Raw genomic sequence first — 16,903 nt, forward strand, 5'->3', positions numbered from 1 at the left:
TGTCCTCCCCTGCCAACCTTCCTGATTCCTTTTTCATCTCCCTTCATCTACTATTAATATTTTCTGAACATTTGTTGTCCTCCGTCCAATTGAAAATAGTAATTAAAATAATTAAAACATTTTGTAGCATAATTATCCCCTTTACCAGGCTTGCTCTGAAATGGCTATTGGCAATCAAATCATTCACAGGATCTGCAGCTGCACAATAAGCAGTATTTTTTTAATAGTAATGTCAAGGGGCCTGATAGGTCAGGGCCTACACAGCTGAGGTTAGAGTCATGATGGAGGAGTCTGGTTTCAATCAGTATCAGTCTTGTACTTGGAAGCAACAGAAGCCTGTGGATGCTCACACCAAGCTCAGACTTCATCCCCCACAGGCATACGCTCTTCAGAACGCTGTTTAATGGCCTGTGTAGTGTGTACCAAGTAATGCGCCTGTCTTTTGTTAGCCGTTCATCGGTTAATGATCTGTTATGTCTGCCCACCCTTTAGCTCATATGTTCTGAGATTTGATGGCAGAAGCACCATGTGGCAGGTTGAGTTTTAAGGCTGCATTAACAGTCGGTACGGCTGAACAGTCCCGGGCCCTTAACGGCACTAAACAAATCATCTCTCCAGTCTCCACTCACTCTCATGGCGTCCAAATGGCTTCACATTTGAACAAATCCTCTTGACTTCAGGGCAAGCATTCAGAGCACCACACTAGTCATTATGTTATTTTGTGTGCCTCAGGGCAGAGGTATTATGCCCAGGGGGTTTGTCGGTGTGAAAATTAAAGACGTGTGTTTCAGTATTATTTGTTCCCGGACTGCCATTTTGTAATAAGAATCCATCTGTTACTTAGCATCATTGCCCATCCAGGAAAACGTACTGTGCTCTTGATAACTGTTAAAGTGTTTTTCACTCTTTAATTTCAGCCCAAAATAGATCTTCTCCCTTTTCAAGCTTCTTGTATACCATGTTCTCTTTCTTTCAAAGGGGGAAAAGTATTTTCATTTGGAAGAGTTTTTGAGAGGGATGCCAACTATGCATGAATCCTCATTAGAACTACCGTAGTGTGTTGATGCACTTTGCACTCTGTTGCCTCGCCAGCTTCTCAAAACCTCTTTCCACTTCAAATGCACTCGCTTGTATCTCTCCTGTATCTTCTTGGCACAGGAAAATTGCAGCGATGTCTTTTTCCAGAGTTAACAAACTATTTTGCTCACTTCTGTCAAAAAAGAAAGCTTTAGATTACAGTCAGGAGACTCATAGGCTTTTTAACCACTTTCAACCTGGCATCCCTATTTTGGGAAGCAGAATTCTTTTTTCCAAAACGGCAGATCTACAAGCTCACAACACATCGTGATGTGAGCTTGTAGATTGGCCATTTTAGCCACGCAACACCATCGTACGACAAAGTATAAAAAAGGAAAACACTGGCTGATGGCCAGTGTGAAGCATGTTTTATTACTACGTTGCATATTTCTAACCTAAAATGTTTTCAGATATGTATTTTAGTGTGCTGATTATGATTAAGTTTAAAATGAGTAATACACCGTCTGGACGTCATCTTCACTGAGATTCAAAATGGTGTAGCTCTGTAATTAAAATCAGGTGTGCTTGCCTTGGAGGAACGTGAGCTATGGGAATCAAACGGGTGAATGAATTCTAGATTCATTTATATTGATAAGAGTCCATGTCATCACGCAGTATGTTTTTGTTTGACTGGAAGTAATTAAGATTGGCTTTTTAGGGACTTTTGATGTAAGAATACACAAATAAATATTTTTGGCATCTATTGTATGTCCATATTATGACCACGGATATGCTCTAAAAGTGTGAAAAACATATCTTTCATTTCACCACGTCTTTAAGTGGTTAAGGATGTAAACAAGTCGATGTCATTCACTTAGCCAAGCTTTCTTGTTTACCGTCTTATTGTTGTAGCCTGAAATAGCTACAGTATGGCCTCGGTTTCTCTGTAAGACGTGACTCCAGACTCCTGGTGATTGTCTATGATGTCAGAGTTCTGCTAGGGAAAGAGGATTAGGATCCAGCGTGGCCCTAACCAAAGGCCGGGAGAGTGTTTAGTAGGGCGACCACCAGGGTCAGGAGAGGTTGGCTTGGTTAGCTGTCTTCTAGCTAAAGGGTTTATTACTGTATTCTGTAGCAGTTCCTCCTGGCCACATGGCTTAAACCTCATATCTTGTGTCTGTTGCACAAATGCATGTGTACAGCTACTCTCTGGGGGCACCACCTCATTTTTTGTGTAGAGACAGGAACTCGGTTTGGCTCCTCCCCTTTCATAGTCCACTTCCTCCCGGGTGCTCCTGTGTTTATTCCTACTAACAACACAACTACTACATGTTTAAGGCAGTGGTGCTGACAGATTCTGCAAATAGCAAATAGCAGTAATAGAGATTACTCTGAGCCTAATCTTTGACTGTTTTTTCTTCTCTCCCCCCCCCCCATACATAGCTTTTGGAAGCCACAGAAATTCAGAAATAGAAACTTGTCTTTTATCTATGTACCAGAAACCCGGTTATAAGTTGAAACACAATTTCAGTTTCCCAGTTTTATGTATTTATTTGGTATGTAGCTGATTAACATGACCTCGCTGAATTTCAGTTGAAGTCGGGCCCTGTGACAAAGACTCTGAGTATGACATGCCCCTTTTCAGAACACCCCAATTCTATCCCCGCCTACTCAACCTTTTTCTATACCCCCTACTCTCTCTCACACACACACACACACACACACACACACACACACACACACACATCCCTGCCTCTCTCTCTCTCTCGTGCTGTCTCTCGAGTGGCGTGGCAGTCTTCTCAGTAGGATCGGTTGCCAGGAGACAGGATTCACTCCCCATTGTGTGGCCACAAAGAGGTCTACAATCAGCAGGACTGGAGAGAATTGGAGGCCCAGGGGACTGGCATACCATAATCAGGGGTGCATGCATGCCTGTGTCTGTGTGTGTATGAGGGCGATGGGGGTGTGTGGGGGATGGGGTTCTATGGTGTCACCCCAACATTCCTTTAGCTCATTTCCGGTTTCTGAGCAACCATGGCGGGAATTGCTGTGTCAGGCAGCAAGTTGTAGAAAAGAAAAAAGAAAAAGTTGGAACAAAGACACAGGCAAGAAAGGCTTTTTAATTAGCCAGTGTAACCTCCCCTGCTGTTCTTCCCCCTGCCCGAATGCGCGCGCCGCGCACACACACACACACACACACACACACACACACACACGCTTACTTTTTAGAACATAATCACTCCAACTGATGTCAGTCAGTTTATATGTGCTCAAGGATATTGTATGCTGTGCTGCACACCTTTCTCTCAGTGTGTGTGTGTGTGTGTTTTTTGTGCGTGCATCTGCATGTACGTTTACCAGCACCAGCAGCTTAATTTTTCATAGGAACCCCTTTTGACTTTAACAATAGGTTCTCTTATCTGCCATATTACCTTTGGGGAGGAAGGCCACTCCAGTTTACCTTTGCAGTGGTGCCATTACTCTAAATAAAGCGAATGAAGGACATTTCATGCAACCCACTGATTATATGGAGCACTCTCTCACTGTTGAACAGGATACCCCCCCCGTCACATGCTCTATGGTTTACGTGTTTGTATGTGTGTGTGTGTATTTAGTGTTAATCAGTAACTATCAGCCACCCATGTTTTTTTGTGTCCCATCAACTGGGTTATGTTACTCTGCCCAGAGTTATTACTAGTGGGTGAACATAGTCAATTAGTCCTCAATCATTACATGGAAATTGTGTCTCAGCTGTCGAGTTTGTGCCTCACAACTGCTGTCTCCGTGTCATAATTGGATATGATGAAAAGTGTTGTGGTTAACGTGTTGTTAGTTCCATCAGTTTTTTGTGTACGTTTGAATATCCCTGATCCTTCCATCAACGTCAATTTTCCCATTCGATTACTTGTTGCGTTTGCGTTTCCTGTCGCCTTATTTACGTTTGAGTGATTGATTTGTCTAGGATTATCTAGAATTATCTAGTCAGATAATCTTTGAGGGCTCATTTCCCTTCCCTCCTCACCACCCCATCCTCCTTCAGAATTATACAGTTATAGTCTCATTCGATTGCCTGTTTTAAAATGATGAAAGGGATTTCTGCAGGGAATTTCCATTATAATAATTTGAATTGCATAAAAAGGATGGCCATCTGGGTGCTTTTACATCGAGCATAAAGGAATGGTGCGTGCCTGTCGCTCACAAATAACTTCAATACCAGGGGAGCTGATCAATGTAAAAGCCTGGTTAGATTTGAGAGCTGGGGTTATGTGGGTCGTCTGAATGACTTGAATGCTTTTGTTGCTCATTATGCGTATTGGTATTTTGTTAGTTTGTTGTTGTGGCGATTACATGCAATAGCCAGTCAAAATATGAGTCATTTTTTGCCCAGCATTTTCCCAGAATCCCTTGTTCTTGGTTTTTGAGATATGATGCTGTATTGTTTGTAATCAAGAAGGATGTTTTTCACTAAAAACAATTATTGAATTGTTTTCATCAACGAATCGGCACGCAACATTTCTAATAGATTTGTTATAATCAACTATATCAATTAGTCTCATTAACCACTTAAGCCCCCCCCCCAATCAATTCTTTCAAATTAATTAGTTTGATTAAATGTTAACCCCTAATTAACACTCCGGAGTTTTATGTGTAGCTTCAGCAGTTGCTGGATTAGTCAGACACTCCTTCTGTTGACGTCAGTGTTGAATCAGTATTAGATCACTATTGTATGCAATGTCTTCTTTCCTCACCCTGGCACCTCTCTCACCTGAACCATCATTAGTCAGGCAGATTCACAATTTGCACAGCTATAAGCCAGTGGAACAGATGGCACTGTGAGTGTGAAGTGGCATTTTTTTTGTGTCCCCAGTGTGTGGCTTAGATTGGTTGACATGTCTCTTTAAACTGTAGTACAAATGAATGCGTCCCAAGGTCACACGTGTGTCATTGATTAGATGGGACAATCACCTCATAACAGGTCATGGGAGACGATAACCCTGATAAATGGTTCCAGCTGAATGCATTTGTTGGTTATTTTACACAACACAATTTTCTCCTATATCTCTGCACTTCTTTGCAGAAATGTCCCCGGCTACCTACTTAACCCATTCAAACCGGGAACGCATCTGTGTGTCATTTTTAGATTTCTTTGGGCTATTAAAAAATAGTAGACCTACAAGCTCATAGATGAGCTTGTAGATCTGCTTTTTTTAATTTTATCGTGAAAGTTTGTGCAAACATTTTTAACTCAAATATTTGCTTATGGGGATTCTACAAATGTCTTCTAAATCCTAACAGTTTTTTGAAAAAACTTATGATGCTATAATATCAGTGGTTCTCAAACTTTTTTCATGTCAAGGACCCCCGAAATTATATGTATTTGGCCGCGGACCCCCATCTCAAAATATGTTGTTCCAGGGACCCCCCAGAAGCAAAGATTTGAGTTATAAATGTATATGTATTCAAAGATTTGCACACATTTTCACGACTTTTTTCCCGAAAATAGCAGATCTACAAGCTCATAGATCTCATAAATCTCTTCTGCACTCGGTGCCGCGCTATGAGCTTGTAGATCTGTTATTTTTGAATAGCCAAAGAAATCTAAAAAAAAACACAGATTCTTTCCCGGTCTTAACACATCCACTGCCAAGGGCTAATCTCATAATGTACTCACCAGTGCCAAGGTGTTTTTGTTGTTTTTTTGTTTTTTTCATGTCGCCATAGATCTTGTTAAAATCCTTAAGATTGAGCGCTACACAGTCTGTTTACATCCGCGCGATCTCCCTGTATCTCCCAGTGAAAACCACGTGTCAAACGGGGCATCCATGTTTGAGTTAGAGCGGATTACGTTAAACAGTGAAATGCGAGGAGAAAAAACTACAGGAAGAGAATTGAGTTTCAGTTTCGTCTGTAGAACGAGGGCGGGCGTGATCGTGAAAACCGGATCCCAAATAATTCTATTTCCTGTCATCAAACCGGAAACGGAAGTGGATCAAAAAAATTCCGAAAGTGCACCCGGACCGCGCATGCGCGAAAAGACCGCAGCCCGTAGGGCTACGGTCTCGGCGCTTAACAGTTGGATTTAACGGCCCGTAGGACTACGGTCTTGGCAGTTAATGGGTTAAAGTCCCGTTTGATGGATTGACACAGCTTCCTGTCACACAGATGCCAAACTCGGTATCCTGCTTGACGTTGACAGACACATATCTCTGTTTGTTTCTATCGCTTGCTGTTGCTCTCACTTTCTGCTCAAGGCGATGGATCGCTCTCATCAAGGGCGTCTGTCAGAGTCAGTGGGCTGAATCAGCCAGCTGCAGTTGTAACAGTAGGGGAATAGAACTATGCGGTGACCGTATCAATTCCTAGGCTCAACAATAGTGGGTGTGACCGAGACTGAGACTTCTGTGCCTTTTGTGCATTTTGTGTGTGTGGGGGTTGAGGTTCTGAGCATTTTTTTTTTTAGTCCTGGGAGAGGTGAGCTGTTGTGCTGAACCGGAGGTCATGAGAGGAGGCAGATCACCTGTAGCTCAAACATCCTAGCCTCAGGGCCTGCGAGACAGGCGCTATAAGATTTTAGGCTAGTTGTCTAATGTACTGACAACATTCTCTGTCAAGACAGAATCTTGAAGAAAAAACAATGTCTCGTCAAATCCACAACGAGGAAAATCTGTGCCTATAACGTCTTCATTTTCACTTCATTTGTCAGTTTGCGCAGCTAGATATTCTGGCTGTACATTATACTTCATACAGAATCAGATTACAGTGGAGATAACATCTGATTCTTGAGTACATTCCTAAAATATTTGAAATCCAAACAAAAAGGTGGTTAGCTTCTAGAATATTTATGCAGAGTGCCCTCCATCAAGGCTGGCCCCTACCATCAGATACACACAAAGTGTGTGTGTGTGTGTGTGTGTGTGTGTGTGTGTGGGGGTGTTACTTGGAGTATGGTCTGGCAGAACATGAAGAGGAGCACTATTGAAGTTGCAGTAGCTCATGCTGATTCCGAGGGCTGCCTGTGGCCTTGGTCCAAACCCGCTGCACACTCTAGATTACAGCATGTGCCATGCACTTTCAACGTGTGTGTGTGTGTGTGTGTGTGTGTGTGTGTGTGTGTGTACATGAATTTGTCTGCATTTGCCCCTACAAACGAGGACATGTACTTATGTGGAGACATGTATTTTTACGTGAGCTGTAGAAATCTTACACACCCTCCCTTTAAAAAAAAAAAACTCTTCAGATAACAGGAAATATTTCTACACAGAGGAGGTACAGTAACAGTTAGTTACGGTAGAAAGGAGGGGCATGTAACACTAGCACAGGTCATGGATTTTCATGTATAATTTATGCTATACACAAGGCTGCTGTGAAAAAACGCGTCTATTGTTTATAGTTGAGCATTTCACAGTTCTGCTGCATTTTTGCATAATTTCCTCAGTGTCTGTCTTTTAGGCCCGTACTGCTGGCGTAGCGGTCCGGGCACCTAGGCTAATGCCGGGATCGAATCCCGATCCCGACGACCTTTGCTGCGTTTCACTCCCCGTCTCTCTTTCCCCATTTCCTGTCGGTCTACTGTATACAATATATCAATAAAGGCAGAAAAAGCCCCAAAAATATATTTTAAAAAAAAGTGTCTGTCTTTCAGACTTTTCCGACAGCATGTTGTGACAATGTAATGTTTTTAAAAAGCTGTCCCCACCCCCTATCTATTAGAGGAACGTGGCGGGCTGTCAAAGGGGATTTTATGTGTCGAGGCTTCATGTGACAACTCCATTCTCTATGGTCTGTGGTGTTCCTTGCTGCAGCTTAAATCTCTTCTTGAACAGAGAATCGTAGCCCAGAATGTCACCAGGAAATTGTGTTTATTCGTTCTAAGAATAACCATTTAAGCAGCTCCTCCAGTTGGATGATAGACTGCATTTTTGTGTCATCATTGCTATTCTTTCATTGAGCACTGCTTTATTCCCTTTGTCTCCCCTCACGCTGTATCATCAATTATATGTATTTATAATAGTAGTAACTACTCTGCCAATCTTCAAAATAACCCTAGCTTTTCACCTGATTCAAATAATTCATCACCCACTGTTATATACTTGCCCACAATGACATTTTACAGGAGAAAATTGTTAATGTATTTTTCATAACTCCACATTTATAAAATAATCATCACAAGCTTTTGTTGCAACACACAACACGATTCCTCATTTTTATGGCAATCCCACAATACACCAGCCTTATGTGGCACAGCTTTCATATTGTGTATCAGTCATGTTATTTCCTACCTCGAATCTCATTACAGCCGAAACATGCTATGCTTTAAGGGCTGGTATTGAAACACTGTTATAAATACCTATATTTACAGTCAAACCTTTTTTTATTCATGACCATGCAATTAACTAATTAAAGGAAGGTTATATGCACGCAGACACACAAACAATACATTTTCTAGTGTAGATTAGGGTGCCAGAGTATAAAAAAACGTATCAAATGGGGGTCCGTGGGCTAATGCATATCAAACTGGGGGTCCTTGAAATTAAAAAGGTTGAGAACCAATGTACTAAAACGAGCCTTTTTCCTGTTATTCAGGAAAGACGGGGGGAAAGGTCCCGGACCATCAGGATTTTTCATGTCATACTGTAATGTTGATGATGTTGGTCTACTATGTGTCTGTATGCCACAGGTTTTAAACCCTTCCTTCCTGTCTATGCAGGTGTTATCTCTGGCTTGGAGATCACGTCCACAGGGCAGACCTCCATAGAGAGGGCTAGCGGGGATAGTGTGAAGCTGGACTGCCAGTTCATTCTGGGCCCCGAAGACTCTGGACCGCTGGACATTGAATGGAGCGTGCTGCCCTCCGACAACCAGAAGGAGGAAAAAGTGGTACGTCTCTCTATAAATGTTGGGAGGTGTTGTTTTTTTCCTCTAGTCTGTGGGTGGTGGCACATCTGTGATATAATGTTCCCCACGGAACTTAGACTTGCAATTATAATATGTTATGTGATGACGTACGGCAAAATGGCTGCCGTGTGAAAGTGGTCATTTCATTGTCAATGGGGTTTCAGGTATTACATTTTGTTTTGCTTTACAGTTTCTTTTTATTGGAACATGGATCTGAGCGGGTTTGATGAAATTGGGCTCTGTTCTTCCGCTGTGTTAGCCAGCTAAATGGAACTCTTCCAGTCAGTCTGGTTTTGTGTGTGTGTGTGTGTGTGTGTGTCTGCGCGCGCACAGGGCTCTGGGGGGGAAAAAACATTCCCATACGCTCCTCAAAGCTGGCTATAAAAACAGCAGTTAATGTTTAACTTGTAACATGGGTTTAAAGCTTTATAAATCCCACATGGTCAGAGTGTGTGTGGTTTGGCACAAACCTCTTCATGTGTATTATGCAAGTTATGTAAGAGATGAAATGGTATAGCTATATAATTGTACATGGGCGCGGATGTGTTATCGTGAATGGGCAGATATGTATACACGTAAAAGGTTACCTGAGCCATGTGTGTTTCTATTGAGCATTCATCTCTGTAGAGAGATCCCATAGCCACAGAGTGGGAACACGAGTGCTAGCTGTGTCATCACTCACCATCCAACCTGGTGGCCCTCATCCACATGGGCTCTGCCATCGCATGCTTTCAGACCAGAGTGTTCACAATTATAGAGGCATCGGCCTGTTCCACTTCTCTTCCTACGCTCTCGCTCTCTATCTGACTCTTATCTCAAGGGCCCTCATTTTTGGTCTCTCTCGCCCCTCCACCTTGTTCTCTCTTTCACTGACCCATCCACCATGCCATGCCCTCTGCACTCTTTTGTCTGAAACTGTGCCATACTAGGGGCGCTTTTTGTACCCATCAATTTGTTTTTGACCTCCGAAAAGGCACCGAAAAGGTAGCTGCTAATTGTTAGTTATCTGGGAGAAGAAATACATTTCATTTATTTAATGATTTATATCATGAAGCCCATGCTGTTTTGATTCTTTTTCTGCATCTTAATGGCTCCTACAATCTTCAAGTGATTGCAGATTCCACTGTGGGTGGTTCCCTAGTGGGGCTCCTTCCCTTTAGTGTCTCCAGGCAGCGGTTGGAATCTTTTGAATGTTCCAAAATCAAGTCCAGTTTCATGGTTCATTATTTTCTCCTTTTTCATCTGCTGCAGCCCATCAAATGCAACTAACTAACTAGACGTCGCTAATGCCTGATTTATACTTGGTTGTACAGTATGCCGGTGCTGCACACTGAAAATAACAGATCTACATGCTCACAACGCAGCGCAATGCAACTCATTATGAACTTGTAGATTGGCTATTTCCAGTGCGCAACACCGGCATACAACTAAGTATAACTCAGACTTAAGCCATTCCAGACAGGCATCTCCCACTGTGCAGGATCATTCTCAATGACCTCTCAGATTTTGTCTCCCCCACCACACACACACACACACACACACACACACACACACACACACACACACACACACACACACACACACACACACACACACACACACACACACACACACACACACACACACACACACACATTCATAGTCTGCTGCTGTTATGAAGTCACGTGCAGCGTAATTAATGGCTTGTTAATTCTGAGCGGCTGCTTAATATATGTGACAGTGCCCAGTAGGATTAGACTGGCCTGCTAGGACCAAGGCTACCGGGCTGGACAAGGAGATGAGGAACAAGACTACAGTTATAGCCATAGGGCCCGAGATGCCCTGAAAAAAATATTGCACCGTGGCTCACAGGGCTCATGAGGAGTGAATGCAGACAGAATGGTGCTTTAAAATCTAACTAATACCAATTATGTCCAACTGTGCAATAATTAAGGAGAATTAGCCATAGCGTGAAGACAGCTGTACACCCAATAACTATAGCTTTATCTCTATAAATATGGAGCATGGAGATAATAGTGTTCTTCCCCACAATGCAGTAACCCCTTAACACATTTGTCTGAATGCAACTTCCTGACCAAGCTGCATGTCTGGAACTCATAACTTTCATTTATAATGGTGCTCATAGATATATATGATATATAAGTGTTTCTTTCACCACATCAAATATATAAAAAGATGGATTATACCATAATGTATACGCATACAAGTGAAATCTGTCTACAGCTTCACGAGACAGATGCAACAAAATAAATCCACAGACGGCATGTGTTTGCACCCCTCTACACACACACACACACACACACACACACACACACACACACACACACACACACACACACACACACACACACACACACACACACACACACACTCTCTCATTCATTACAATATTAAAACACATGTTCCCAATCTGGGCTTTCATGCTGTCGGCGGCAACGCGCAGCATTGTGTATTCATAACTAGATTTAGTGGGAAATCGTTGCTCTCATAGCCCACATATCGAGAGTCTTTTGGGGCCTGATGAAGCATGGCTAATGCAAGTTGCTTTGTTGTGCTGAAATGAGAAATGCCAGGCATGCCGACAGTAACAGTCATTTGCATTTGGCTCTCATGGCTGGGCTACGTATTGGCTGAAAGCAGGGTGTACCCTCTGTATTTACCCCCACAGTGAATGGCATTGGACAGAACCGTTATTAAAGCCAAATATGAATGGTGGGAATGGGTCACAGATTCACTCACTATAAAAACTAAGAAGATTGCTTGCCATGTTGATCCCATGTCACACAAACATCTGTTGTGTCCTTCAGTGAAGCTCTTCAGCCATTTGTGTACTGAAGATATTGAGACATGAATATCTGTGTGATGGCCATTTGGAGAAATTGTATTAACCGGTAGCAGTTAGGCCTTACCGGTTAATTAACCGTTAAGGATTGTGTCCCGTGAAATTCTCTCGCGCGCACTCGTTTTCATGCACGCGCCCGCGGGCGGCAAGAGCTGGATTGTGGTCGGCTTTTTTTCCCACACTACGGGCAGGACAACATCGTGGCGCAATCCCCGCTGATCCAAGCGAGAACGCCCGCGTCAATAGTCCCCCGTCTGAACCCGCCTTAAGCCTACACAAAATATTTAGCCTATAAATAAATAAATAAAATCCGCAACATCCTTGCTTCAACAAAACTAGAAGCAAAAATTGCTTCTAGTTGACCAGCAGCGCGAGTCCGCAGCAGCACGAGGCTTACAGAACAGATCAACTCCCAAACATGTTGCACAACGTTATAGTAATTGGCAACAAAAACATGTGAGCTTGAAGATTGGCTATTTTCAAATAGAGCATATAGGGCTGAAGTGGTTACTGTACGTTTTGTAATAATAATCTACCGTATTTTCCGCACTATAAGGCGCATCTGAGTATAAGGCGCACCTTCAATAAATGTATTATTTTCATATATAGGGCGCACCGCATTATAAGGCGCATCCGCACTATAAGGCGCACTGACGGTGCGGCTTATAGTGCGGAAACCAAGGGAACCAATATTGATACATATATAAGGCGCATCGGATTATAAGGCGCATCCGCACTATAAGGCACACTGACGGTGCGCCTTATAGTGCGGAAAATACGGTAAATCTACAAAGTAACTGTAACTAACTGCCCCGACGATGATGGCACATTTGCATGTTTAGTGCGCAGGTTATCACCTGCGCACTAAACGGACAACAATATTCCTGAATGAACATTGCATCGCGGATGTACTAGAGCTATATTTCATCACTGCATTGCACAAGTTACAAGTAACCTCATTATTTTGGGAGAAACCATCCCAAACACCACTTCTCTTTGCGCACTTCATTTTGTTTTTACAGTAGTTGTTTTTAGTGGAAGTCACGTGAGGTTGCAGGTGTAGACTCAGCCCTTCAAAATAAAATGTTTTTTTATTATTATATATTTTTTTCTTTTTCTACGGTTCAAAATTTAACGTTAGTGTTAACCGGTTACCAATTTTTTAACGGTTAACGGTTGGCCACACTACGTGCAAGGACTTTAAGGATTTGGGCATAAAGTCCTAAACTATCAGTATAGAGGGGAAATGATTTTGATTGGCTGTCACACATCCGCGATGATTGCACTTGGATATTATAGACATTCCTTGTTGTATTTTCTCCAGCTACACTACAACAATAAGGACCACTGAATTCATTTCCAGGCAGCAATTCCACCTTCACCTTGAGATCAAGTTGGGTGCACGGCCGCCACTTGTGAAAGCATACACCGTATCACAGTGGCAGTCCAGAGTGATTCCAGTTAAATACCTGGGAGCAGCACACAAAGACTCAACAACTGTGCTCTCTCTCCCAACCAGCCGGGCTGGCTGTGGCGAGTGTACAGGTGTCATCGCTCTCTGCTTTGCCTCTCAAATTAAGCCCACCCCTGCCTGATCCTCTCCCAGGGCAACGGTGACACATGACGATGACCTCATCTTTACATATCCCCCATGGAAATAACCCTGACCACCTCTCCTCTGACTCTGAGTGTCCACCAGTGCTGCCTCCTTGTCTCAACAATAGAGGTCTTTTACCTCCGCTCGGTGTGTTCTGCCCACCAAAGGCCAGGTGGAGGGATTGTAATGCTGCACACATCCTACCTGTTATTGTCAATACTCCACAAACAACAGTGATATTCTGCTGTCCTCCACCGCAACTGCCTACAAGGGCACTTATGACAGGCCCTTATAGTGACATAATTTGTACATGTATTACTCAACATCAACAGCTAAACAAGTCAAATTCCTTGTGTGTGTGATTACACTTGGCCCATAATCTCCCAAACTTGTCAGCGTGACCTGTCATCTGCCCTTTTTGGCTTTTTCTTTTGTCAAGATTCATCCTTTTGCAAGGTTATTGCGCAGCTGGGACTTTTTCCAGAGTTTTGTGTTTACCCATGTACACCCTCACGCACACACACACACACACACGCACGCCTTTGTGGGTCTGTTTTCGTCTGAGAGGTAGAGTTCTGGTCTGCCTGAGCCCCGGGGCAGTTTAATTTCCTGCCCTCCACGCTCTTATACCTCAATGTTATTACTGCTGACGTTTTGAAGATTGATGGGTATCTCTCTCGTCTTCATTGTGAACCAAGCGGAATGTAGACCCCACTATGGATTTCAGGGCTTACGGTATATGCAGCGCCTTTATCATTCCCTTTGTACTTGGCACAAGACTCCAAAACGAGGCTTCCACCAAGACAAGACTCACTCCCCACACACCAGAACCCCCCCCGCTGACTTGCTATTTCTCTTTTGTTTCCCCAGCTCCCCCTTCCCTTTTGAGCGCTCTGCCTCCTCTGATGGGTTCATTGTGCATCCTCTCCACTCGCACATGTTGAGTCAGTTTTCCACTCTTTTCCACCGTTCCATCCTGCGGTATCATTGTGCACGTGCCCCTTCAGTGACACTGTGGCATAGAAAATCCCGTAGACGACAGTCTCCATGGAAATGGTGTAGAATATGCCCCCGCAAGTACTGTATGAGAATTAGAACTCTCCTCGTTATTGTTAGTTTTTTTTTCCTTCCCCTCCCTTTTTTGTGGTTAGTTTCTTGGTTGTTTTGTGTTGAGTTCAAACCTAGTGGAGAGTTTTTAGCTCCACCTGGCCTTCATCTCCTGGTATTTCCTTCTTGCCCTCAAGTGGCAGACAGATTCACACAGGGTATTTTTTTTGGTTAGCGCCAGCAGAGCTATGGCCACGGTTGCCAGATCTGCTTATTATAATTTCCCCACAATATTTTATTTGAAAATAGCCGATCTACAAGCTCACAACGCGTCGCAGTTGTGAGCTTGTAGATCTGCTATTTTCAAATAGCTGATGTATATGTTAAAGTGCTCATGTGGCCCATAGTTGCTTCTTTTGGGCTGCTTTTCCTAGACCTGGTTGCTTGTTTCTCTCACAGAATCTGGCAACACTGGCTATGGCTCTGCTGTTGACACAGCAGGTGTTGATTTTGCTTCACAGTGGTGGCTTTGTTTCTACCATGTCCAAGCTTTGACGGCAGCAAAGGAAAGGGCAACACGGCACAGGCTGCCAGACCGAAGGGCGTTGGGGAGATAAAAGAGAAAGCACTTTCTATCGCTTACACTGTCTCTCTCTCTCTCTCTCTCTCTCTCTCTCTCTCTCTCTCTCTCTCTCTCTCTCTGGCGCTTGTTTTGGTTGGTTCAGTGAGCAGGCCCATGTTCTCAGTGATCATACTGTCATTTCAAGGTCTACTTTCTTTGTTTTTTCATTTCCCAGAAGGCTGTGGTGTTTTTGTAAACCGATAAGTCCAAGATACAGAATCCCACTCTGAATGAACATTGTCACTTTTTTTTCATAACACCCTCTTTTTTCTCTGCACTCACCCCCCCCCCCCCTTGTCTCTCTCTCTCTGTCTCTCTGTCTCTCTGTCTCTCTGTCTCTCTGTCTGTCTGTCTGTCTGTGTCTCTCTGTCTGTCTGTCTGTCTGTGTGTCTCTCTCTCTCTCTCTCTCTCTTCCCACCTCCAGGTGATCCTGTATGCAGGCGACAGGGCCTACGAGGACCTACCACCCCGATTTGAGGGGTCGTGCCCACTTCAACAACGCGGACCCCAAGACCGGCGACGGCTCCATCAACCTGACAGGGTTGAAGTCGTCCGACACAGGCACCTACCAGTGTAAGGTGAAGAAGGCCCCTGGCATCAAAAGCAGGAAGACACTGTTGACCGTCATGGGTGAGTGGAAGCAATTAGGGTGCAACATTTTATTGAACTAATCGATTTAAATGATTTATACAAATAATTTATTTAGATAAAATATCGATTTTAGAGGAAACATAAAACAAATGTCCTCCCAAAAATAGCTAAATAACATATTGAAAATAGCCAATCTACAAGCTCACAACGCATCGTGATGTGTCGCATTGTAAGCTTGTAGATTTTCCATCACACGTTGTACGACAAAGTATAAAATAGGGCATACGTGATAATCAGAATTCTTTTTGCGATGGTTTGTTGATATATGGGGATTATTCTATTATTGAAAAAGTAATCGATGGAATAATTGCTGTGAAAATAATTGGTTAGTTGCAGCCCTAGAAGCAACCGTTAATATAGTCAGGACACTCATCAGCTCTGAAGAATACTCCACTCTGGTGAATAAAGAAATCAATGTGTGATGCCCCCCCAACACACACACACACACACACACACACACACACACACACACACACACACACACACACACACACACACACACACACACACACACACACACACACACACACACACACACACACACACACACACACGTACCAATACCAGGGGATCCTACCTGTATTGAGGGACATTCACTCTGCAATGATAAGACCCCAGCGCCCCACCTCTCCATCTTAGAGTTTACATAGGCCAAGCACAGCACTGCAGAGCATCTTATATACATACACACATCCATCATCATTGTAGCATTACACTGTGTTGTGATTAGAGCTACTGTTACTTTGACAGGTTATTTATACATATAGCCAAACATGTCATAAAAAGCACATCACGTAATGAATATTTTTTTTTATTGTGGATGCAAGCCACGTTTCAAATGTAAAATAAAAGCAGCAAGAACAGTGCTGTTTGTGTGTCAACCTTGCACAGGTGGGGAAATAACTAATATTTGAGGAACTCAAATAGCATGCCTCTACCCTAGCTGCTGTTCTTTCTTTTTATTGTTTTATTGTCAATATTGTTTAAGCCTTTTCAACTTTAGACAGTATAGTGCACCAAGGTATAAAGACCGATACTGGGAAACATGTGAGACATGAGCTGGACTGCAGCGTGCAGGAAACTCACTTACCCAGAGCTTCTCCTCTACAATGACATGTGGTGGGTCTAACCTTTCTTAGTTTATTTCATCCACTTTATACGTGTTCTATATTGGGAAAGGTAATGGTATTGATCAAATACTTTTTTTTTTTTTTTTACTTTGTTTTTATTC

The 16,903-nt window shown here is 43.1% G+C and overlaps 1 protein-coding gene across 1 annotated transcript in view; it reads left to right on the forward strand.

The window, feature by feature from the left end:
• The window catches only part of cxadr (CXADR Ig-like cell adhesion molecule), a 45,433-nt gene that overhangs the window by 17,506 nt on the left and 11,024 nt on the right, over window positions 1-16,903 (forward strand). Inside the window, 3 exon segments of the mRNA XM_080434893.1 lie at window positions 8,726-8,895; window positions 15,446-15,481; window positions 15,483-15,651. Of these exon segments, the coding sequence (XP_080291019.1) occupies window positions 8,726-8,895; window positions 15,446-15,481; window positions 15,483-15,651 (375 nt within the window).

This window comes from Gymnoscopelus braueri (genome assembly GCF_963280865.1).
Source record: "Gymnoscopelus braueri genome assembly, chromosome: 8".
NCBI lineage: Eukaryota > Metazoa > Chordata > Actinopteri > Myctophiformes > Myctophidae > Gymnoscopelus > Gymnoscopelus braueri.